Raw genomic sequence first — 27211 nt, forward strand, 5'->3', positions numbered from 1 at the left:
GTCTTATGACTAAGTCCGACAAAGACAAGTTTGTATCAGGTTAGAAAAAACACTAGCATATAACAAGAGACAATTCTTTAAACAGTAAAACACGGGATAGTATGACTAATGATGTAATTTTCCAAGACAACATCAAATAGGAAAAAATGAAACACCCACCTAATTATCTTACCTTAAAAGATCTTATAAGACAACCCTGTGCTTAGCATGACTAATGGACCGAGACATTTAATCAATTCAATAAAACTTAGCTAAAATAGGTATATCACAAATAACTGTAACAACTTATTTTTGAAATACTGTATAAGAAAAAAGATCAGACTAGTTGAGATGCAGCCACCGCTCCTGTGTGGATATAGGCCTATTTCTAAAATCAATATGGACAGTGCCCTGTGCTGAAAGTTGAGTCGGCTAATTTACTAACAACAAGATGGCTTTGTTGGAGCCATATTTAAGAAATAAGGGGTAGGCTTACCTGTTTGACGGATGCAATGATGCTATATTTAAGCAATAAGGCCAGAGGGGGTGTGGTATATGGCCAATATACCACGGCTAAGGGCTGTTTTTATGCGAGACCCAATGCAGAGTGCCTTGATACAGCCCTTAGCCATGGTACAGTGGTTGCTCAACTAAAAGTTTTGTGATTATGCTGCGGGACTTAGAGGTAATTTGTGGTTTAGTACAGTACCCTGCGTCACTACTTCATTGCTCCAGACCAGCACAAGGGGGAGTTAGAGCACTGATTATGCTTTTGGGTCCCAAGGCGCTACTGTATCTCTAACTGACAATGAATGGGCGACATAAACCAAATTGAAACTGATCATTTGTATGACTTCAAAATTGAATTTCAAATAACTGAATGATGTGGATGAAGAAGATGATTGAATTTAGAACAATAGTGTAAGAATTGCTATTCCTCTGTCCTGCATGCGCACACCCGTCAGTAATACTTACTAAAACTTACAACAATTACTTACTAAGGTTTTTATTCTAAGAGAAACTTAGACTTCAATTAGGGTGTCGAAATGTAAGGATTATTTTGCTCTTACTGTAGTACTGTAGCCTACTCCCGACCGGTCACGTTGTACAGTTCCATTATGGGCTATTAGCAGGACAATAAATACTTTGTGCAAGGAAATTGATCAGCATTAAAAACTTTGTGGATGGGGCCTCCCGACTGGCGCAGCGGTCTAAGACACTGCATCGCAGTGCAAACGGTGTTGCTACAGATGCTGGTTCGATACCTGTGCCGTCCGTGAATGGGAGACCCATGAGGCGACGGTGGGCTTTTGGTTTCTCTCCCTCTGAAAACATAAATAAGTAATTCTAAATAACAAACTGGCTTTATTTACAAATTAGTAAGAATGTGGCACCCCATGTTCAAGAATTGCCTTTTTCTCACTCACTTTAGGTTATTTGAAAACGAAATAATATCCAATATATCGTTATTTTTAAAACAACTATTATTGTTATTATTATTAATTAATTTTGAATTATATAAAAGCCCCTTAGATATTCTCACAGATCAGATTTTCCCTAACGAAAAATGCCCCTTAGATATTAATTTAGAATCCTCCAATCCTCTAAATCTAATTATTGGCTGAAAGTCACGTCATTGAGAAAAACATGTTCATGTACTGTGGACCTACCATAGGCGGCATGAGTCTCACTAGTGTTGAGTAATGTGCTGTTAAAAGTGGTGTAGGTCTTATTTATTTAAAAAGTTAGAAGCAATAGGATTTGAAGCAATACCATACCTGCTGTGGTCAACCCTGTTCGCGCTGCTCTGAGACAAGCATGGGGACTGGTCTTGAAAAAAAATCTTTGATTTATATTTTTACTGAATCTCCGTTTGGGTATTGGTTAGACTACCATTAGGGTGTGGAAATGTTATGCTCTTAGTACTGTAGCCTACTCCCGAACGTCATGTTGTGCAGCACCATATATTCCATTCCATCCTAACGGAAACCCTGAGGGTTTAATTTTTTCATTTTCTTGGAATAGAAACACGATAATATTAATCAAATTAACTAAGCTACATTTCTTTAAATCCCATATACTATGTTCTTACAAAAAAGGTTTTAAATTCTCTAGTACAGCCAATATTGAAGGCTATCAAATGTTCCTCAAAGATGCCCTCTGGTGGTCAAACTAGCACTAACTCGCATTAATGGTAACAATGGCTGACAATTAAATAACATGCCATACAATTCTGTGGCAGCCCGCAAGGTGTGCTGCAGTGTTAATACTTGTTAGGGCTAGGGTCCTTTTTCCTCAATTTCCGCCTGACTGACGTGCCCAACGTAAACTGCCTGTCGCTCAGGCCCTGAATTCAGGATATGCACATAATTGGTACCATTGGAAGGAAAACACTTTGAAGTTTGTAGAAATGTTAAAACAATATAGGAGACTATAACACAATAGATATGGTAACCCTAAGAGAACCACTGTACAGTCGTGGCCAAAAGTTTTGAGAATGACACAAATGTTAATTTTCACAGTCTGCTGCCTCAGTTTGTATGATGGCAATTTGCATATATTCCAGAATGTTATGAAGAGTGATCAGATGAATTGCAATTAATTGCAAAGTCCTTCTTTGCCATGCAAATTAACTGAATCCCCAAAAAACATTTCCACTGCATTTCAGCCCTGCCACAAAAGGATTAGCTGACATCATGTCAGTGATTCTCTCATTAACACAGTGTTGATGAGGACAAGGCTGGAGATCACTCTGTCATGCTGATTGAGTTCGAATAACAGACTGGAAGCTTCAAAAGGAGGGTGGTGTTTGGAATCATTGTTCTTCCTCTGTCAGCCATGGTTACCTGCAAGGAAAAGCGTGCCGTCATCATTGCTTTGCACATAAAGGGCTTCACAGGCAAGAATATTGCTGCCAGTAAGATTGCACCTAAATCAAGCATTTATCGGATCATCAAGAACTTCAAGGAGAGCGGTTCAATTGTTGTGAAGAAGGCTTCAGGGCGCCCAAGAAAGTCCAGCAAGCGCCAGGAACGTCTCCTGAAGTTGATTCAGCTGCGGGATTGGGGCACCACCAGTAAAGAGGTTACTCAGGAATGGCAGCAGGCAGGTGTGAGTGCATCTGCGCACACAGTGAGGCGAAGACTTTTGGAGGATGGCCTGGTGTCAAGAAGGGCAGCAAAGAAGCCACTTATCTCCAGGAAAAACATCAGGGACAGACTGATATTCTGCAAAAGGTACAGGGATTGGAGTGCTGAGAACTGGGGTAAAGTCATTTTCTCCGATGAATCCCCTTTCCGATTGTTTGGGGCATCCGGAAAAAAAGCTTGTCCGGAGAAGACAAGGTGTGCGCCACCATCAGTCCTGTGTCATGCCAACAGTAAAGCATCCTGAGACCATTCATGTGTGGAGTTGCTTCTCAGCCAAGGGAGTCACAGTTTTGCTTAAGAACACAGCCATGAATAAAGAATGATAAGAGGCGGGTGGACAAACAAAACCCCACAAATTCTGACAAACTCCAAGCATTGATTATGCAAGAATGAGCTGCCATCAGTCAGGATGTGGCCCAGAAGTTAATTGACATCATGCCAGGGCTGTCACGTCCTGACCAGTAAAAGGGGTTATTTGTCATTGTAGTTTGGTCAGGGCGTGGCAGGGGGTGTTTGTTTTGTGTGTTTCGGTGTTTTTAGGTTTAGGTTCTATGTCTCTCTATGTTTATATCTAGTTTTCTATGTTGAGTTTTTGGCAATGACATCCAATTAGAGGCAGCTGGTTGTCGTTGTCTCTAATTGGAGGCCATATTTAATTGTGTTTGTTTCACTTGTGTTTTGTGGTGGTTATTTTCTGTATAGCCTGGGAGCCTTATAGAACTGTTTTCGTCGTTTGTTTATTTTGTTTAAGTGTTTTCTTTAATAAATTAAGAAGATGAGCACTTTACCCGCTGCGCCTTGGTCCAATCTTTACGACGCCTATGACAAGGGCGGATTGCAGAGGTCTTGAAAAAGAAGGGTCAAGACTGCAAATATTGACTCTTTGCATCAACTTCATGTAATTGTCAATAAAAGCCTTTGACACTTATGAAATGCTTGTAATTATACTTCAGTATTCCATAGTAACATCTGACAAAAATATCTAAAGACACTGAAGCAGCAAACTTTGTGGAAATTAATATTTGTGTCATTCTCAAAACTTTTGGCCGTGACTGTATATTGGCCATATACCGCCAACCCCCGAGGTGCCTTATTGCTATTATAAACTGGTTACCAACGTAATTAGAGAGGTAAAAATACATGTTTTGTCTTACCCATGGTATACGATCTGATATACAACGGCTGTCAGTCAATCAGCATTCAGGGATCGAACCACACAGTTTATAATTGTTATTTACTCCAATAGGGACAGTCTCCTCTGATCATCTCAAAGGTCCCCCGTAACCCCAGTTTTAACTGACAGTTAACCCCTCTTTTGCGAATTGAATGAAAATGATGGAACACGGATAGACACGAATGAGAAATAATTGTATACGTTTGTTTCTTTTTTATTGTTAACATTTTTTGGGAAGCCTGACTTACCTTGGCATCCATGAATACATGCCACTTTTTAGGCTGAAGGTCATTACACTTATGGTGTTTGTAATAGATGTTCCTTTCCAATCAAATGGTGAGTGCACAGAGCACTGTCCAGATGCTGGACTTATTTTGGAGTAGACGAACATGCGCATGGAACCTAGTTAACCTACTTTTTGAAGTGATTTGTTTGACAACCAGATGAAACATCATGACTGTTTGTGTTCATGACACATTTGACGGTAAAACATTTTTTAAGTTAAATTAGGTCTACATGTCTTAACTATAAAACCCATTAAAAGAAATGTGTGCCATAGGAGGTCCCAGTAAAAACGTGACCCCCAAATGTCACGGTATAATTCACACTCCTAGTGGTAATTTCAAGTGAATTTACTGCTGTATGCTTATACCCATATATAAAATCCTGACCTTGAATGCAAACATTATAACAATATTTTTGGAATTAATTTATGATTTATTTGAACAAGGAAATGTACCAAACCTAAGCTGAAGCATTTAATGCGTGGAACTATCATAATTATATTTATTAAATCCACCTTGCATCGATTAAAGTTCAATATGCTAATCTGGGTCTGTGCCCCACATTGGCCACCTCATTTAAAATGTTCTGGACACGTCACTGATGTGAAAGCAAATTACATAAAGGAATATAAGTTTAAATATATCCATGACATATAAACAGTAAAAAAAGAAATTTCCCTTTTTCGGAACCTTGTCTTTCAAAGATAATTCGTAAAAATCCAAATAATTTCACAGATCTTCATTGTAAAGGCTTTACACACTGTTTCCCATGCTTGTTCAATGAACCATAAACAATTAATGAACATGCACCTGGGGAACGGTCGTTAAGACAAACAGATTACAGACGGTAGGCAATTAAGGTCACAGTTATGAAAACTTAGGACACTAAAGAGGCCTTTCTACTCTGAAAAACACCAAAAGAAAGATGCCCATGGTCCCTGCTCATCTGTGTGAACATGCCTTAGGCATGCTGCAAGGAGGCATGAGGACTGCATATGTGGCCAGGGCAATAAATTGCAATGTCCCTACTGTGAGACGCTACAGGGAGACAGGACGGAAAGCTGATCGTCCTCGCAATGGCAGACCATGTGTAACAACACCTGCACAGGATCGGTACATCCAAACATCACACCTGCGGGACAGGTACAGGATGGCAACAACAACTGCCCGAGTTATACCAGGAATGCACAATCCCTCCGTCAGTGCTCAGACTGTCCGCAATAGGCTGAGAGAGGCTGGACTGAGGGCTTGTAGGCCTGTTGTAAGGCAGGTCCTCACCAGACATCACTGGCAACAACGTCGCTTATGGGCACAAACCCACCGTCGCTGGACCAGACAGGACTGGCAAAAAGTGCTCTTCACTGACGAGTTGCTGTTTTGTCTCACCAGGGGTGATGGTCGGATTCGCGTTTATTGTCGAAGGAATGAGCGTTACACCGAGGCCTGTACTATAGAGCGGGATCGATTTGGAGGTAGAGGGTCCATCATGGTCTGGGGCGGTGTGTCACAGCATCATCGAACTGAGCTTGTTATCATTGCAGGCAATCTCAACACTGTGCGTTACAGGGAAGACATCCTCCTCCCTCATGTGGTACCCTTCCTGCAGGCTCATCCTGACATGACCCTCAGCATGACAATGCCACCAGCCATACTGCTCGTTCTGTGCGTTATTTCCTGCAAGACAGGAATGTCAGTGTTCTGCCATGGCCAGCGAAGAGCCCGGATCTCAATCCCATTGAGCACGTCTGGGACCTGTTGAATCGGAGGGTGAGGGCTAGGGCCATTCCCCCCAGAAATGTGTGGGAACTTGGTGGAAGAGTGGGGTAACATCTCTCAGCACAAACTGGCAAATCTGGTGCAGTCCATGAGGAGGAGATGCACTGCAGTACTTAATGCAGCTGGTGGCCACACCAGATACTGACTGTTACTTTTGATTTTTGTCTGTGGAACTTGTTCAGTTTATGTCTCAGTTGTTGAATCTTGTTATGTTCATACAATTATTTACACATGTTAAGTTTACTGAAAATGAATGCTGTTGACAGTGAGAGGACGTTTCAATTTTTGCTGAGTTTACAAGAGAATTGACAATTGAGTATCATTAAATAAAATATTAAAACTTCTAATACTATGTTCAGATGGAGCCGCCACCCGTGCGTGTATCGCTAAAATCAATCGGAGGTGAACTATTTTGGCCTAGGTATAAAGCGATCTATAAAAAAATTAAACTCCATGATGCTTTATGTTAAAAACTAGCTGAAAAATACACAAGAAATACACAAGAAATACTCTGATGCACATGGTGATATATTTGATTCCTTGGACATTCTGCTGGCCCGGCGAATACAAGCTCTGAAAAAATAGCTATGGGTGAAAAAACAAGGTTTTACTTGGTTTTGTTACAGAGAAAACAATCAAGCATTTTATCTGGCCAGTTTACTTTAAAACGCAGAGATAGGCTTAGTTAATTAGTCTATATGTCTAGCTACATACAGGTATAGATTTACATTGACCTACCTCTATATTTCAACATAGCATACTGTATAAAGGCTATATAAAAACCATGCAAATAAGTGTATGAACTTACATTTATTCTCTCTGGTAGCCTAGGCTACTGTGTACTATCGCTGCATCATATTGCATAGGCTATTAATACATGCATGGATGGAGAACATTCATCCATTTGCTTAAGCCCTACTTATCCTTGGCAAACATGATCAAAAAGTGATAATCAAATCATGGCACTACCATCTGTGTGATAATGAATTCAGTGCATCATTGTCAATCAATATCGGAAATAGGCCTATGCTTTCCATAAGACCACTGTAAGTGCACAATCAGCTTATACGCCCATGGGTAGGCCTATATGGTGAAACATTCTGTTTAAAAGTGGGGTTAGAATGGTTTTAATTGTAATTTTTTGGGGTCAGCAATCTGCATAAAATACATTGTAATGTCAAAGTAGATTTTATTTTATTTGTTTTTAAAAACTAATGGAAAATATAACATGCCTGTATATTAGTCTATTTAAAGTTGCCTTACAGGAAAATACACAGCGATTTCTATGAAATTCCATCTGAAAGAGAGCAATTCTCATTTGGGCTTTTCTGATCTGCGGATCTGACCCATTATTATCTCCCCCGGAGTTGGTAGTGGTTCTCTAAATGACAGAGAACATGGGGTAAAACCCCTTGGTTTACGCATCTTTGAAGTTTAGACAGTAACAGTAGCCTAATATTTGGAACAGTAACTGAAGTCTGGACACTGACTGCAGGCCTCACATGAAGCATATTATAATATTAACTTCTTTAGAATTAACTGTTTCTTGCAGTAAAATGATAGACCAAATGTTAATTTGTCACACCCACACACAAGTCAGTCAATCAATCACATACACAATAATACACACACACATATACAGACACTCAGCTCTCAATTATTCACATGTTCACCCACAAATTACTAATGTTAAGTAAGAGTTACATTTCAAAATTCGTTTTGTCTGTGTTTGCTTCAATTTAATCTTATCTGAACTGGATGTCCAACTGTGTTTTTAAAAAGTAATTAACTACTGCTGAAAACACTATTTAGTTAAAATACCACCAAACTACTGGAAATGTAGATAAAGTACTACACTGAACAAAAATATACATGCAACAATTGAAGGAAATCAGTCAATTGAAATAAATAAATTAGGCCCTAATCTATGGATTTCACATGACTGGGAATACAGATATGCATCTGTTGTTCACAGATATCTTAAAAAAAAAATAGGGGTGTTGATCAGAAAACCAGTCAGTACCTGGTGTGAGCACCATTTGCCTCATGCAGCCCGACACTTCTCCTTTGCATAGAGTTGATCAGACTGTTGATTGTGGCCTGTGGAATGTTGTCCCATTCCTCTTCAATGGCTGTGTGATGTTGCTGGATATTGGCGGGAGCTGGAACACGCTGTCGTGCACGTCGAACCAGAGCATCCCAAATATGCTCAATGGGTGACATGTTTGGTGCGTATGCAGAACTTGGAAGAAGTTGTAAAATGTTCAGCTTCCCGGAATTGCGACATGAGGCCTTGCATTATCATGCTGAAACATGAGGTGGTGGCGGCGGATGAATGGCATGACAGTGGGCCTCAGGATCTCTGTGCATTCAAATTGCCACCGATAAAATGCAATTGTGTTCCTTTTCCGTAGCTTATGCCTGTCCATACCATAACCCCACCACCTTCATGGGACACTCTGTTCATAACGTTGACGTCAGCAAACCGCTCGCCCACACGACGCCATACACGCTGTCTGCCATCTGCCCGGTACAGTTGAAACCGGGATTCATCCGAGAGGAACACACTTCTCCAGTCTGCCAGTGGCCATCGAAGGTGAGCATTTACCCACTGAAGTCAGTCACGATGCCGAACTGCAGTCAGGTCAAGACCCTGGTGAGGACGACGAGCACACAGATGAGCTTCACTGAGACGATTTCTGACAGTTTTTGCAGAAATTCTTCGGTTGTGCAAACTAGAGGTCGACCGATTATGATTTTTCACCGCCGATACCGGTTATTGACGGCCCAGAAAAGCCGATGCCAATTAATCGGCCGATTTTTACAAATTGTCTTTATTTGTAATAATGAAATTTACAACGATACTGAATGAACACTTATTTTAACTTAATATAATACATAAATACTTTCAATTTAGCCTCAAATAAATAATGAAACATGTTCAATTTGGTTTAAATAATGCAAAAACAAAGTGTTGGAGAAGAAAGTAAAAGTGCAATATGTGCCATGTAAAAAAGCTAACGTTTAAGTTCCTTGCTCAGAACATGAGAAGATATGAAAGCTGGTGGTTCCTTTTAACATGAGTCTTCAATATTCCCAGGTAAGAAGTTTTAGGTTGTAGTTATTATAGGAATTATAGGACTATTTCTATCTCTCTATCCGATTTGTATTTCATATACCTTTTACAACTGGATGTTCTTATAGGCACTTTAGTATTGCCAGTGTAACACTATAGCTTCCGTCCCTCTCCTCGCTCCTACCTGGGCTCGAAGCAGGAACACATCGACAACAGCCACCCTCGAAGCAGCATTACCCATGTAGAGCAAGGGGAACAACTACTCCAAGTCAGAACGAGTGACGTTTGAAACGCTATTAGCGCGCACCCGCTAACTATTTCACATCGGTTACACCAGCCTAATCTTGGGAGTTGATAGGCTTGAAGTCATAAACAGTGCAATGCTTGAAGAATTGCGAAGAGCTGCTGGCAAAACGCATGAAGGTCCTGTTTGAATGAATGCTTACCAGCCTGCTGCTGCCTACCATCACTCAGTCAGACTGCTCTATCAAATATCAAATCATAGACTTAATTATAACATAATAACACACAGAAATACGAGCCTTTGGTCATTAATATGGTCAAATCCGGAAACTATCATTTCGAAAACGAAACTTTTATTATTTCAGTGAAATACGGAACCGTTCCGTATTTTATCTAACGGGTGGCATCCCTAAATCTAAATATTCCTGTTACATTGCACAACCTTCAATGTTATGTCATAATTATGTACAATTCTGGCAAATTAATTACGGCCCAGGCGGCCCAAACTGCTATATATACCCTGACTGCTTACACGGAACACTAGAGAAGTGACACAAATTCATGTTAGAAGGCAATATTAACTAAATATGCAGGTTTAAAAATATATACTTGTGTATTGATTTTAAAGAAAGGCATTGATGTTTATGGTTAGGTACATTGGTGCAACGACAGTGCTTTTTTCGCAAATGCGCTTGTTAAATCATCACCCGTTTGTCGAAGTAGGCTGTGATTCGATGAGAAATTAACAGGCACCACATCGATTATATGCAACGCAGGACATATTAGATAAACTAGTAATATCAACCATGTGTAGTTAACTAGTGATTATGTTAAGATTGATCGTTTTTATAAGATAAGTTTAATGCTAGCTAGCAACTTACCTTGGCTTCTTGCTGCCCTTGCTTAATTGGTAGTCAGCCTCGTGGAGTGCAATGTAAGGCAGGTGGTTAGAGCGTTAGACTAGTAAAAAACGAATTCCCAAATTCCCCCTGAACAAGGCAGTTAACCCCCGTTCCTAGGCCGTCATTGAAAATAAGAATGTGTTCTTAGTCTGACTTGCCTAGTTAAATAAAGGTGTAATAAAAAATAAAATAATAATAATAATAATCTCCAAATCGGTGGCCAAAAATACCGATTACTGATTGTTATGAAAACTTGAAATCGGCCCTAATTAAATCGGCCATTCCGATTAATCGGTCGACCTCTAGTGCAAACCCACAGTTTCATCAGCTGTCTGAGTGGCTGGTCTCAGACGATCCCGCAGGTGAAGAAGCCGGATGTGGAGGTCCTGGGCTGGCGTGGTTATACATGGTCAGAGATTGTGAGGCCGGCTGGACGTATTGCCAAATTCTCTAAAACAACATTGAAGGCGGTTTATGGTAGAGAAACTAACATTACATTCTCTGGCAACAGCTCTGGTGGACATTCCTGCAGTCAGCATGTCAATTGCACGCTCCCTCATCACTTGAGACATCTGTGGCATTGTGTTGTGTGACAAAACTACACCTTTTAGAGTGGTCTTTTATTGTCCCCAGGACAAGGTGCACCTGTGTAATGATCATGCTGTTTCATGCTTCTTGATATGCCACACCTGTCAGGTGCATGGATTATCTTGGCAAAGAAGAAATGCTTACTAACAGGGATGTAAACAAATTTGTGCACAACATTTTAAAGAAATAATATTTTTGTGCTTATGGAAGATTTCTGTGATATTTTATTTCAGCTCATGAAACATGGGACCAACACTTTACATGTTGCATTTATATTTTTGTTCAGTGTAGTTAAATAACATGTAGTGGAGCTACTCCCCAACACTTGTAGGTTCGATCCGTTCAACCGACTTTCGGCCATTCTGTCCCCCTACCCTTTCTAACCTCTCATGCTGTACTGCCTGAATACAAGAGCCCAAAAATATGAATGGAGAGTGGAATTTCACTCTGCTTTAAAAACAAATATTTACTGTACACAGAAAAGATAGTGTATTACTCACATGATGCTGATAAGTTGTCTGTCTGTCTGTCTGTCTGTCTGTCTGTCTGTCTGTCTGTCTGTTAGAATGTGGGAGGCGGTACGTCCGTCCTGCGCGTGGTGGCCACAGACCGTGACATCGGGCCCAACGCCATGCTCTTCTACTACATCACCTCGGGTAACAAGGACCTCACCTTCCGGATGGACCGCATGACCGGCGAGATGGTGACCCGACCATCTCCACCTGACCGCGAGCGCCAGCAGGAGTACCGGCTGATCATGATGGTGGAGGATGACGGCACACCGTCACTATCGGTGAGTCGGAGAGCAGGGTTATTTCGGGATCAAAAAGAGGTTTAGGTGGTGAAAATGTTGCAGTTTTAAAGTTAATTTCCAGCGATTCTATACATTTTGCCATGAGTAATGCTGTTTTCTGTTGCTCAAACATAATAACAAGGCGACCCGAAAAAACGCTTCGGCGGTCCATCCAAGGATTACATTGGCAGAAAAATCCCTGAAGAGGGTCAGAGGTTTGAGGTCAAAATTGGGAGGGGTAGGGGCTGAGACACAAAGATAAGGGGATTGTGATAACTTGAATTGGGGCCGCAGGTAGCCTAGTGGTTAGAGCGTTGGACTAGTAACCGAAAGGTTGCAAAATCGAAGCCCCGAGCAGACAAGGTAAAAATCTGTTGTTCTGCCCCTGAACAAGGCAGTTAACCCACTGTTCCTAGGCCGTCATTGAAAATAAGAATTTGTTCTTAACTGACTTGCCTAGTTAAATAAGGGTAAAATAAAATAAAATTGGACATTGGGAAATGTTCAGTAGGCAAATGTTGTGTAACGTTGCAGATAGAAATGTAATGAATAGAGCCATCTACATGTCAGAGAGGCATGATTGTTCTACATTGACAGAACTAGATCAGAATATTACTTGATGATATGGTGCTGCTGGTGATATACAACATTTAGAGACAGAATACAGACAAAGAAGTTTTAACAAGGTTTGCATACATTATATACAGCTAGGTAGAGTGAGCATAGAGCTGTGGTCACCTTTTCTGAGTCAAGATAACGTTGAGTCAAAATGCAAGACGACAGTTACCATTCATCAGATGCAGGCCATCAGTCAGCTGTGCGTCACAAGTAATACAACAAATGATCTATTACCAGTGTTATCATATACCAAAAATTAGCTGTGCTTGAATTGCCCTGCCAATGTTGTTCTTCTCAGACCATTTGAAAATTATATTTAAACATTTTAGGTATATGACCACACTGCTATTAGATCATTTGTTGTATAACTTGTGAGGCACAGCTGAGTGAGTGGGAAGTGGGAAGGTTACATACACTTAGGTTGGAGTCATTAAAAAAAATGTTTCAACCACGCCACAAATTTCTTGTTAACAAACTATAGTTTTGGCAAGTAGGTCAGAACATCTACTTTCTGCATGACACAAGTAATTTTTCCAACAATTGTTTACAGACAGATTATTTCACTTATAATTCACTGTATCACAATTCCCGTGGGTCAGAAATGTACATACACTAAGTTGACTGTGGCTTTAAACAGCTTGGAAAATTCCAGAAAATGATGTCATGGCTTTAGAAGCTTCTGATAGGCTAATTGACATCATTTGAGTCAATTGGAGGTGTACCTGTGGATGTATTTCAAGGCATACCTTCAAACTCAGTGCCTCTTTGCTTGACATCATGGGAAAATCAAAAGAAATCAGCCAAGACCTCAGAAAAAACATTGTAGACCTCCACAGGTCTGGTTGATCCTTGGGAGCAATTTCCAAATGCCTGAAGGTACCACGTTCATCTATACAAACAATAGTACAAGTATAAACACCATGGGACCACGCAGCCGTCATACCGCTCAGGAAGGAGACGCGATCTGTCTCCTAGAGACGAACGTACATTGGTGTGAAAAGTGCAAATCAATCCCAGAACAACAGCAAAAGGCCCTTGTGAAGATACTGGAGGAAACAGGTACAAAAGTATCTATATCCACAGTAAAACGAGTCCTATATCAACATAACCTGAAAGGCCGCTCAGCAAGGAAGAAGCCACTGCTCCAAAATCGCCATAAAAAAGCCAGACTATGGTTTGCAACTGCACATGGGGACAAAGATCGTACTTTTTGGAGAAATGTCCTCTGGTCTGATGAAACAGAAATAGAACTGTTTGGCCATAATGACCATCATTATGTTTGGAGGAAAAAGGGGGAGGCGTGCAAGCCGAAGAACACCATCCCAACCGTGAAGCACGGGGGTGGCAGCATCATGTTGTGGGGGTGTTCTGCTGCAGGAGGGACTGGTGCACTTCACCAAATAGATGGCATCATGAGAAAGGAAACTTATGTGGATATATTGAAGCAACATCTCAAGACATCAGTCAGGAAGTTCGCAAATGGGTCTTCCAAATAGACAATGACCCCAAGCATACTTCCAAAGTTGTGGCAAAATGGCTTAAAGACAACAAAGTCAAGGTATTGGAGTGGCCATCACAAAGCCCTGACCTCAATCCTATAGAATATTTGTGGGCAGAACTGAAAAAGCATGTGCGAGCAAGGAGGCCTACAAACCTGATTCAGTTACACCAGCTCTGTCAGGAGAAATGGACCAAAATTCTGCCAAATTATTGTGGGAAGCTTGTGGAAGGCTACCCGAAACGTTTGACCCAAATTAAGCAATTTAAAGGCAATGCTACCAAATACTAATTGAGTGTATGTGTCACGACTGTCTTCGTCTTCTGACGATATTGCGAAATCGTCGTCTGAAAAGGTAGACCAATACGCAGGGGATGTCGTGTTCATTTTTGAATTTAATTAATTGCTCACGTGAACACTATACAAAAAATTATAAACAATGACAGTGCAACAGTTTTGCAGGCTATCCTAACGCAGTGCAAAAACAATCTCCCACAACAGACAAACACAAACACACCCTCATATATGGGACTCTCAATCAAAGGCAAATAGACAACACCTGCCTTCAATTGAGAGTCCCAACCCCAATGAACCCAAACATAGAAACAGACACACTAGACTCAACATAGAATTACATAAACATAGATCATAAACCAAAACCCGGGAAATACTAAATCAAACGCCCTCTTACCAAAACACCACCCTGAACCACATAAAACAAATACCCTCTGCCACGTCCTGACCAAACTACAATAACAATTAACCCTTTTACTGGCCAGGACGTGACAGTATGTAAACTTCTGACCCACTGGGAATGTGATGAAATAAATATAAGCTGAAATAAATCACTCTCTACTATTATTCTGACATTTCACATTCTTAAAATAAAGAGGCGATCCTAACTGACCTAAGACAGGGACTTTTTACTATGATTAAATGTCAAGAATTGTGGAAAAACTGAGTTTAATTATATTTGGCTAAAGTAAACTTCCGACTTCAACTGTATATATAACGTACCAGTCAAACGTTTGGACACACCTACTCAAGGGTTTTTGTTTATTTGTACTACTTTCTACATAGTAGAATAGTAGTGAAGAAATCAAAAATATGAAATAACCAGTGGTGGAAAAAGTACCCAATTGTCATACTTGAGTAAAAGTGAAAAGTGAAAGTCACCCAGTAAAATACTACTTGAGTAAAAGTCTATAAGTAGTTGGTTTTAAATATACTTAAGTATCAAAAGTAAATGTCATTGATAAAATGTACTTAACTATCAAAAGTAAAAGTCAAAGCATAAATAATTTCAAATTCCTTACATTAAGCTAACCAAGATAGCCAGGGGCACACTCCAACACTTGATTACCAGGGATGTTCTCTTGATAAGTGTGTGAATTGGACCAGTTTCCTGTCCTGCTAAAGCATTCAAAATGTAATGAGTACTTTTGGGTGTCAGGGAAAATGTTTGTAGTAAAAAGTACACCATTTTTTTCAGAATGTAGTGAAGTAAAAGTTAGTTGTCAAAAATTAAAATAGTAAAGTAAAATACAGCTACCAAAAAAATTACTTAAGTAGGACTTGAAAGTGTTTTTACTTAAGTACCTTACACCACTGGAAATAACACATATGGAATCATGTAGTTGGCAAATAAAGTGTTTAAAAAAATCTAAATACTGTGCAGTGAAAAAGTATTTGCCCCCTTCCTGATTTCTTATTTTTTTTGCACATTTGTCACACCTAAATGTTTCAGATCAAACAAATTTAAATATTACACAAAGATAACCCAAGTAAACACAAAATGCAGTTTTTAAGTGATAATTGTATTTATTAAGGGAAAAAAGCTATCCGAACCTTCATGGCCCTGTAAAAAAGTAATTGCCCCCTAAACCAAATAACTGTTTGTGCCACCCTCAGCAGCAACAACAACAACAATCAAGCATTTCTGATAACTGGCAATGAGTCTTTCACATCGCTGTGGTGGAATTTTGGCCCACTATTCTTTGCAGAATTGTTTTAATTCAGCCATATTGGAGGGTTTTCGAGCATGAACCGCCTTTTTAAGGTCACGCCACAGCATCTCAATCGGATTCAAGTCCGGACTTTGACTAGGCCACTCCAAAACCTTCATTTAGTTTTTTTAAGCCATTCAGAGGTGGACTTGCTGGTGTGTTTTGGATCATTGTCCTGCTGCAGAGCCCAAGTGCGCTTCAGCTTGAGGTCACGAACTGATGGCCGGACATTCTCCTTCAGGATTCTTTGGTAGAGAGCAGAATTCATGGTTCCATCAATCACAGCAAGTCGTCCAGGTCCTGAAGCAGCAAAACTGCATTTTGTGTTTACTTGGGTTATCTTTGTGTAGTATTAAAATTTGTTTGATGATCTGAAACATTTAAGTGTGACAAATGTGCAAGAAAAAAAGAAATCAGGAAGGGGGCAAATACTTTTTCACAGCACTGTATATGTTATAATTGAGATTCTTCAAAGTAGCCACCCTTTGCCTTGATGACAGCTTTACACACTCTTGGCATTCTCTCAACCAGCTTCATGAGGAATACTTTTCCAACAGTCTTGAAGGAGTTCCCACATATGCTGAGCACTTGTTGGCTGCTTTTCCTTCAATCTGCGGTCCAACTCATCCCAAACCATCTCAATTGGGTTGAGGTTGGGTGATTGTGGAGTCCAGATCATCTGATGCAGCACTCCATCACTCTCCTTCTTGGTCAAATAGCCCTTACACAGCCTGGAGGTGTGTTTGTGTCATTATCCTGTTGAAAAACAAATGATAGTCTCACTAAGCGTAAACCAGATTGGATGGCGTATCGCTGAAAAATGCTGTGGTAGCCATGCTGGTTAAGTGTGCCTTGAATTCTAAATAAATCACAGACAGTGTCACAAGCAAAGCACCCCTAAACCATCACACCTCGTCCTCCATGCTTCACGGTGTGAATCACACATGCGGAGTTCATCCGTTCATCTACTCTGCATCTCACAAACACACGACGGACAGATTTCCACCGGTTTAATGTGGAATTCTGTTATGGCTCACATCAACACTATCATCCTGGAAACCCTAGACACAATCCAATTCACCCCCAGATGGTAAGGGTAGGCAACAACACATCTGCCACGCTGATCCTCAACACCGGGGCCCTTCAGGGGTGCGTGCTTAGTCCCCTCTTGTACTCCCTGTTCACCCACGACTGCGTGGCCAAGCACGACTCCAGTACCATCATTAAGTTTGCTGACGACACAACAGGGAATATAACATTAGCAAAGTCTACAAAAATGCACCTTGGCACTTATGACATCAAGCAACCTGTCCTTTGATTTTCCTGCACTCTTGTTGGAAGTGGTCTTAATGGAAAGTACAATGTTTCTCCCTGACACTATTTTTTTTGGTTTCAGATTTGGGTTTTATGTTGCTTGTCCAAGTCAGTCACTTGGAAGTCATAATTTTGTGCCATTTTTTGGGGGGGGGGTCAAATTAATTTAGGTGTGCTTGTTTGTAAAGCTGTGGAGCAAGTATTTAAATGTAAAAGGCACAAATACTGGCAGTGTTTTTGTATAATCTTGTAACTGATCGGTATGAGTTGTACTAGCTGACTCAGGAGCCGGAATTAACAAAAAGAAAACATTTCACTGTAACACGAACTATCCATTGGCAGAGAATGTCAGTAAGCAAATTTCAATGATTTATTTGAAAAGATTTGTGCTGTAGAGATGTGTTTGTCATGGTCATTGTTGCTGATATTTATTTTAAATTGTTTGTATAGTTAGTCTTTTCCCACTTTTTCACCGTATTTGAATGGGTTTTAGCTGAACTGGTTACTAGAAAAGTTGTCACCGTGTTTTTGTTTTGATTTATTTCAACAACGATAAGACAGCCTATAGGGAGGAGGTCAGAGACCTGACAGTGTGGTGCTAGGGCAACAACCTGTCCCTCAATGTGAGCAAGACAAAGGAGATGATTGTGGACTACAGGAAAATGAGGGCCGAACAGTGAGGATAATGTTGAAGAGTTTGAGTATAGCCAATTTGAATTTGTGGTCTGTATATTTGATCATTTCATTTAAAATACCATCAGCACCACTGGCCTTTTTGGGTTGGAGAGTGCATAGTTTTTCCAATAATTCTTCTTCTGTAATTGGGGTATCCACACGATTTAAATCAAATCAAATTGTACTGGTCACATACACATGGTTAGCAGATGTTATTGCGAGTGTAGCAAAATGATTGTGCTTCTAGTTCCGACAACAACTACCCAATACACACAAATCTAAGTTAAGGAATGGAATAAGAATATATACAGTTGAAGTCGGAAGTTTACATACACCTTAGCCAAATATAATTAAATTAATAGTAAAAATTCCCTGTCTTAGGTCAGTTAGATCACCTCTTTATTTTAAGAATGTGAAATGTCAGAATAATAGTAGAGAAAATGATTTATTTCAGCTTTTATTTATTTCATCACATTCCCAGTGGGTCAGAAGTTTACATACACTCAATTAGTATTTGGTAGCATTGCCTTTAAATTGCTTAATTTGGGTCAAACGTTGGGTCCAACGTTTCGGGTAGCCTTCCACAAGCTTCCCACAATAATTTGGCAGAATTTTGGTCCATTTCTCCTGACAGAGCTGGTGTAACTGAATCAGGTTTGAAGGCCTCCTTGCTCGCACACGCTTTTTCAGTTCTGCCCACAAATATTCTATAGGATTGAGGTCAGGGCTTTGTGATGGCCACTCCAATACCTTGACTTTGTTGTCTTTAAGCCATTTTGCCACAACTTTGGAAGTATGCTTGGGGTCATTTACTTATTTTTTTAGCTTTAAAATTTGATGGCTATTTTTTTCTAATCGAAAAGGAGGGGCTATTGGCCCAATTCTGCTCTACATGCGTTACTGGGAGTTTTTCTTTGCACTTGCAATACAGTCTTGCAAAACTCTGCATGCAGTATTTCGATTGGATGTTTGTCCAATTTGGTAAATTCGTTATTAGAGAGCAGACCCCATAATTTGCTGCCATATAGAGCAATTGGTTCTATCACTGACTGGAAGATTTTGAGCCAGATTATAATTTGAATTTCAATTGTAATGTTCCTTTTAATGGCATAGAATGCTCTTCTTGCTTTGTCTCATTTACATTGCCAAAGAAAGTGAAATAGATAATAAACAAAAAAGAATGAACAGTAAACATGACAAGAATAAAGACATTTGTCTATATACCGTGTTGAAGTTAAAGTGCAAAAGGGAAAATAAATAAACATAAATATGGGTTGTATGTACAATGATGTTTGTTCTTCACTGGTTGCCTTTTTCTTGTGGCAACAGGTCACAAATATTGCTGCTGTGACTGCTGGTTAAGTGTGCCATGAATTCTAAATCAATCACAGACAGTGTCACCAGCAAAGCACCCCAACATTATCACACCTCGTTCTCACCATGCTTCATGGTGAGAACCACAAATACGGAGATCATCCGTTCACCTACTCTACGTCTCACAAAGACACAGCGGTTGGAACCAAAAATATTACGTTTGGACTAATCAGACCAAAGGACAGATTTCCACCGGTCTAATGTCCATTGCTCATGTTTCTTGGCCCAAGCAAGTCTCTTCTTATTATTGGTGTCCTTTACTAGTGGTTCCTTTGAAGCAATTCGACCATGAAGGGCTGATTCAGGCAGTCTCCTCTGAACAGTTGATGTTGAGATGTGTCTGTTACTTGAACTCTGAGAAGCATTTATTTGGGCTGCAATTTCTGAGGCTGGTAACTCTAATAAACTCATCCTCTGCAGCAGAAGGAACTTTGGGTCTTCCTTTCCTGTGGCGGTCCTCATGAGAGCCAGTTTCATCATAGCGCTTGATAGTTTTTGCGACTGCACTTGAAGAAACTTTAAAAGTTCTTGAAATTTTCCAAATTGACTTACCTTCATGTCTTAAAGTAATGATGGACTGTCATTTCTCTTTGCTTATTTGAGCTGTTCTTGCCATAATATGGACTTGGTCTTTTACCAAATAGGGCTATCTTCTGTCACAACACAACTGATTGGGTCAAACACATTAAGGAAATACATTCCACAAATTAACTTTTGACAAGGCACACCTTTTAATTGAAATGCATTCCAGGTGACTACCTCATGAAGCTGGTTGAGAGAATGCCAAGAGTGTGCAAAGCTATCATCAAGGCAAAGGGTGGCTACTTTGAAGAATCTCAAATATAAAATACTTTTTTAGTTACTACATGATTCCATATGTGTTATTCTATAGTTGTGATGTCTTCACTATTATTCTACAATGTAGAAATTAGTTAAAATAAAGAAAAACCCTTGAATGAGTAGGTTTGTCCAACTTTTTGACTGGTACTCTAGATCTTTTAAAAATGGAGTATCAAGATCTGGAATTTGTGCTGTAATTTATTTTTTATTCAATAATGTACAGTTTGTGCCCTCAGCATGCTTTTTCTACATCCTTTTCTGTCTCACCACCAGTCATCGACTACCATCTACGTGCGTATAGTGGATGAGAACGACAACGCGCCAGAGTTTCCAGAGGAAGAGTATGTGACGGTGCTGAGCGAGGGCCCCAACACCGTGGGTGCCATTATTGCCACGGTAACCGCCATCGACCCAGACGAAGGCCTCAATGGCACCCTGCGATATTCCATCGTCCACGGAAATCTGGCCATCACCTTCCACATCAATCACACTACCGTAAGAATATGGACAGATATTTTACACTGATACCTAACCTACTTTGTGTTCTGTGCAGACCTTGATTTTTCTACTATTTGAAAACCTTTCAGATAGTTTAGCTGTGATTGATTGCGCATGCCTTGCGCAATGAAACAAATAGAAAAATCGAATTAAATGTTATTCATCACATGTGCCGAATACAACAGGTCTAGACTTAACCATGAAATGCTTGTCTATGAGCCCTTCCCAATGATGCAGAGTTAAAAATAATAATAATAAAAAGAAAAGTTGTAACATGAGGAATAAAATACACAAGAATGGAGCTATATACAGGGAGTGCTATATACCAGATCAATGTGCAGTATGAGGTATTTGAGTTAGATTTATACAACGATTTATACAACGGTTGGTTGTAATCCTGAATGCTTATTGGTTAAAACAGCATTCCAGCTTGTGTCTCTTCCACAGTTACCACCAGCTAAATCTATGATGTTAAAATACCTATTTACTCTGTTCCATCTGACTGCACAATCCACTGTCACATCAGCACAGCCAGGTAATTTATAAATTTGATCTCCACTATAAAAAGCATCTAGACATTATTTCTCATCTAGACATTATTATTTCTTTTAGACTAAAGTTTAGTTTTCAACAGCAGAGATTTGTATAAACCTTGCTGTCTGTCTGTCCGGCATTTGCAACATTGTTTCGATATGGAGATTCGATCCCCAGCTTTCCCATAGTAATGAACGTGTTGGGAGTCGGGATGAGACAGACAGGTGGGCATCTTTTCTCAGCTAGTCGAAATCAAGAATCAGCATAATTTTTATGGATATATACAAATAACTATCAATAGAAAACAGGTAAAATTAAGTGCAGCTAGTTTGAAGTCTTTTCAGCTTCAGTTTGAAGTGATTGTGTTAGCTGTGTTGCTGGCTAGCTCCTCTGAACAACAATGTCCTGACGAGAGAGCACATTTTCTACGCCAGGCGAAATCGCGCCTCATTAGCTCATTGTTATGGATCTATCCAATTAAATGTCACTAGAAAACAGCTGCACTGTTTGACGTTACTGTAAGTTAGCCATAGTTGGCTAGCTAGCAAGCAAGGGATAAGAACGTTGCCAGCCAGTAACGCAAATGGAACACTTAGAACGAACGACTGGGTTGCGTCCAAAGATACAGAACAAAAAGACTGAATGACTGGGTCGAGTCTCTGGCAACCAAACCGATAGAACGAATGACCAGCTGGCTTAGGTAGCAACCCTATATTTGTGTCGGGACTGTATCTTGTGGAAGGATGAAATAGTATGAATATATATATTTGAATGAAAATATGTAAATCATTATTTGAATATGTTGGTAACCCGTTGTATAAAAGTGATAACATCGTGTCAATATGTCCCCCAAACACTGGCTTCTCGGGCATTATCCCTTATAGGGATAGCCCCCTTTTTTCAATTTTTGTCTAAATGACATACCCAAATCTAACTGCCTGTAGCTGAGGCCCTGAAGCAAGCATATGCATATTCTTGGTACCATTTGAAAGGAAACACTTTGACGTTTTTGGAAATGTAAATTGAATGTAGGAGAATATAACACATTAGATCTGGTAGAAGAAAATACAAAGAAAAAACCCAACCGGTCTTTTTCTACCACCATCTTTGAAATGCAAGAGAAAGGTTCTAGCCAGTTCTAGCCATCACTCTCGTTGTAATTCCAATAGTGTCCACCAGATGGCAGCAGTGTATTTGCAAAGTTGATGGCTGGATAACTTGAAGTATGAGTGAACTACAAGACTTTTAGTGTGAAGTCCCCAGGTACATTTGGGCAAATCGTGAAGGAGCCATTCGCATTCATATTACATTTTTCTGCAAGAATATCGTCAAATCTGTATACTTTGATTTCGCTTTCCAAGTATTAGTAGCCATATTATAAGTTCAACATTTGCAAAACAACCAGTTTTCATAACTTCATAACTCTGAATATCGTACAAGGTAATAGCTACATTTTATGACATATACATGGTTTCCGGATACTCCCGTAAAGCCCAGCTCATTGGCTATCTAGCTAGCTTTGTTTGACCCCAATTGGCGCTTATTTGACAAAGATACAATCGTTCAAGTGATGACCGCCCGCTTCATCAGTGTGCCATGAAGGCGTCGCTCTCTGACCAAATATGGTGTCCTATAGGATATACTACACCCCTAATGATATAGTGAAGTCTTGTTACCTTCTAGAATCTCTGAGGAATACATACAAATGTGATTTGACACGTTGAAACAACGTTTAGGGTGAGATTTTCACAGATTCCTTTCTTTGCAAATTGAACGAGTGTCTTTGCAAATTGAAAAAAGTGTTTTGTGTTAGGAGCTCACCTCAAACAATAGCATGGCATTTTTTCCACAGTAATAGCTACTGTAAATTGGACAGTGCAGTTATATTAACAAGAATTTAAACTTTCAGCCAATATAAGACACCTATATGTACCGACATTTGTTATTTCTCTAAAATCTGCGATCTTGACATAATGCGCTGCATGATTTACAACTGTCCCGTTGACGGGACGCCGATCCTTACTAAATGTACAAGGCAGGGTATAGTGACTAGGCATCAGGATAGATAATAATAAGAGTAAAATAAAGAACAGATTAGCAGCAGTATAGGATGAGTGTAAAAGTGTGTGTGTTGTGTCAGTATGTGTGTTTGTGTTGTCTGTATGCGGTGCGTATGTATGTGTATGTGAATGTGTTTGGATTTGTTATCAGACTTTTTTTCCGCCGAAACTCTAACAGTTTCTAAAGTGAATACTGAAACAATAGTTCTAACATAAGAACGTGGTGAATGGTCAGAGATGATCTATAGAAAACTAATGTCATATTGGTTTTTATTTTGTGATGTTTTTAAAAAGGTTATAAAGGAAATACTGTAACTTATATCCCCTTTATCTGTCAAGTCTCCCTCCTCTACATTGTATATGAGATATGAAAAAGTATAAAAGTATTTTTGTTAATAAGATAGGATGTGATTTTAGGAGCCATAGATTAATCTATCTCCTATAAACTGTGCATAGTAAGCAGCCACACCTCGAGTGTCAAACTGACGGAACCGCCCATTTCGAGAGAGTGCATAAAAGGATTGGTAAGAAATTAACATTAGACGAGAAAAGCATGGAGTGGGAGCTACACGTTTGAAATGGTTGGAACTTTGAATCGCAACACGAGGTGAAATAACTAAACTCAACTCCCAGACCAGAGAGGCGTGTAGAGCCGCAGCTCACATCCAAAGTGATTTGGACCTTGAGGTGAAAAAGCTCACCTTCCAGACAATCGCTGGTATGGCTGATTAGCTGTCCTAAGTCAAATATCTAGAAAAGCGAATTTAAGTGGGACCATCCTACGACTCTTCAAACCATAATACTGTAGTACTCTTCTCAAATCACTGTAGTACGCTACTCTCATCACACAGTGGGAACCATCGACACGGCTGGCTAGCTTATCTTCCAAGGAGCATCTTCCAGAGTGAACAACAGTAGAAAAGACAGGTCCAGACCATTTCGGACAATCAGATTATTTTTTATTTAACCAGGTAAGTTGAATGAGAACACATTCTCATTTACAGCAACAACCTGGGGAATAGTTACAGGGGAGAGGAGGGGGGATGAATGAGCCAATTGTAAGCTGGGGATGATTAGGTGGCTGTGATGGTATGAGGGCCAGATTGGGAATTTAGCCAGGACACCGGGGTTAACACCCCTAATCTTACAATAAGTACTCCAAACAGGCGGCAGTTCGTGTGCAAAATACACTACTGTTCAAAAGTTTGGGGTCACTTAGAAATGTCCTTGTATTTGAAAGAAAAGCACAGATTTTGTCCATCAAAATAACATCAAATTGATGAGAAATACAGTGTAGACATTGTTAATGTTGTAAATGACTTTTGTAGCTGGGAACGGCTGATTTTTTATGGAATAGCAGATGCCTCACAAGTCCTCAACTGGCAGCTTAATTAAATAGTACCCGCAAAACACCAGTTTCAACGTCAACAGTGAAGAGGTGACTCTGGGATGCTGGCCTTCTAGGCTGTCTTGGAGCATGTTGGTCCTAGAGCCAATGCTCCGATACCGTTTGCCAGACGGTAACAGAGTGAACAATCTATGGCTTGGGTGGTGGAGTCTTTGGCAATTTTTGGCCCTTCCTCTGACACCGCCTTTCGGAACTAGAAGCACAAGCATTTCACTACACTCGCAATAACATCTGCTAACCATGTGTATGTGACCAATACAATTTCATTTAATTTGATAGAGGTCCTGGATGGCAGGGAGCTCGGTCCCAGTGATGGCAGGTAGCTTGGCCCCAGGGAGCTCAGCACCAGTGATGAACAGTCTATGGCTTGGGTGGTGGAGTCTTTGGCAATTATTTGGGCCTTTGACATTGCCTGGATGACAGGGAGCTCAGCCCCAGTGATGTACTGGGCTGTCCGCATCACCCTATGTAGTGTGTTGTGGGTCGAGGGTGGTGCATTTGCCATACCAAACGGTGATGCAGCCAGTCATAATGCTCTCGATGGTGTAACTGTAGAACTTTTTGAGGATCTGAGGGCCCATGCCAAATCTTTTCAGCCTCCTGAGATGGAAGAGGTGCTGTCGGGCCCTCTTCACGGGTATGTGTGGACCTTAGTGATTTGGATGCCAAGGAACTTGAAGCTCCACTACAGACATGTGGATGGGGGCGTGCTCTCCTGCAAACGAGGCCCGCAGATGCGGGCCGGCAACGCGGGCCGCCACCGCTCACAAGGACTGTGAGCTCTCGTTCTCCGTGGCCGACGTAAGACATTTAAGCGTGTCAACCATCACAAGACTGCCAGCTCAGAGGGCATCCCAAGCCGCATCCTCAGAGCATGTGCAGACCAGCTGGTTGGAGTGTTTATAGACCTATTCAATCAATCTCTCCCTATCCCAGTCTCTTGTCCCCACTTCTTCAAGATGTCCACCATTGTTCCTGTACCCAAGAAAATGAAAGTAACTGAACTAAAATACTATCACCCTATAGCACTCACTTCTGTCATCATGAAGTGCTTTGAGAAGCTAGTTAAGGATCATATCACCTCAACCTTACCCGACACCCTAGAGCCACTACAATTTGCAAACTGCCCCAACAGATCCACAGACGATGCAATCACCATCACACTTCACACTGCTCTATCCCACCTGGACAAGAGTCAAGACAAGACGAGACAAGATACCTATATAAGAATGCTGTTAATCGACTACAGCTCAGCCTTCAACATCGTAGTGCCATCATATCTCATCACATGCAAATGGGTCCTGGACTTTCTGACGGGCCGACCACACTGAAGTGTGGTCGGGGAAGGTAGACAGCAACAGCTCCGCCACACTGATCCTCAACACAGGGGCCCCACAGGGGCCCCACAGGGGTTCGTTCTCAGCCCCCTCTTGTACTCCCTGTTCACCAATAACTGCGTAGCGACACACGTCCCCATCTCAATCATCAAGCTTGCTGATGACACAACAACGATGACCAACAACGATGAGACAGCCTACAGGGAGAAGGTCAGAGCCCTGGCGGAGTGGTGCCAGGAAAATAACCTTTTCCTCAATGTTAACAAAATGAAAGAGCTGATTGTGAACTTCAGCAGTGGAGAGGGTGGAAAGTTTCAAGTTCCTCGGCGTGCACATTACTGACGACCTGAAATGGTCCATTCACACAGACAGTGTGGTGAAGAAGGCGCAACAGCACTAGTCACTTTAATAATGTTTATATACTGTTTTACCCACTTCATACTGTACATACTGTATTCTAGTCATGGCTCATCCTATATAACTACTGTTGCACACACATTTTCTATTCGTATACTGTCCATACTATCTATACACACCATTATATACTGAAATATAAACGCAACATGCAACAATTTCAACGATTCAACGATTACTGAGTTACAGTTTATATAAGGAAATACATCAAAAATCCCGAAAAACGCATGTCAAATATGTTATAAAATGATTTGCATTTTAATGAGGGAAATAAGTATTTGACCCCTCTGCAAAACATGACTTAGTACTTGGTGCCAAAACCCTTGTTGGCAATCACAGAGGTCAGACATTTCTTGTAGTTGACCACCAGGTTTGCACACATCTCAGGAGGGATTTTGTCCCACTCCTCTTCGCAGATCTTCTCCAAGTCATTAAGGTTTTGAGGCTGACGTTTGGCAACTCGAACCTTCAGCTCTCTCCACAGATTTTCTATGGGATTAAGGTCTGGAGACTGGCTAGGCCACTCCAGGACCTTAATGTGCTTCTTCTTGAGCCACTCCTTTGTTGCCTTGGCCGTGTGTTTTGGGTCATTGTCATGCTGGAATACCAATCTACGACCCATTTTCAATGCTCTGGCTGAGGGAAGGAGGTTCTCACCCAAGATTTGACGG

The 27211-nt window shown here is 40.6% G+C and overlaps 1 protein-coding gene across 1 annotated transcript in view; it reads left to right on the forward strand.

Annotated features, from left to right (window-relative positions):
* The window catches only part of LOC106579432 (cadherin-23), a 692150-nt gene that overhangs the window by 540353 nt on the left and 124586 nt on the right, over positions 1-27211 (forward strand). The window contains exons 37-38 of the mRNA XM_082965932.1: positions 11737-11964; positions 20563-20784. Of these exons, the coding sequence (XP_082822058.1) occupies positions 11737-11964; positions 20563-20784 (450 nt within the window). The remainder of the gene's footprint in view (positions 1-11736; positions 11965-20562; positions 20785-27211) is intronic.

Source organism: Salmo salar, chromosome 19 (assembly GCF_965601325.2).
Source record: "Salmo salar chromosome 19, fSalSal1, whole genome shotgun sequence".
NCBI lineage: Eukaryota > Metazoa > Chordata > Actinopteri > Salmoniformes > Salmonidae > Salmo > Salmo salar.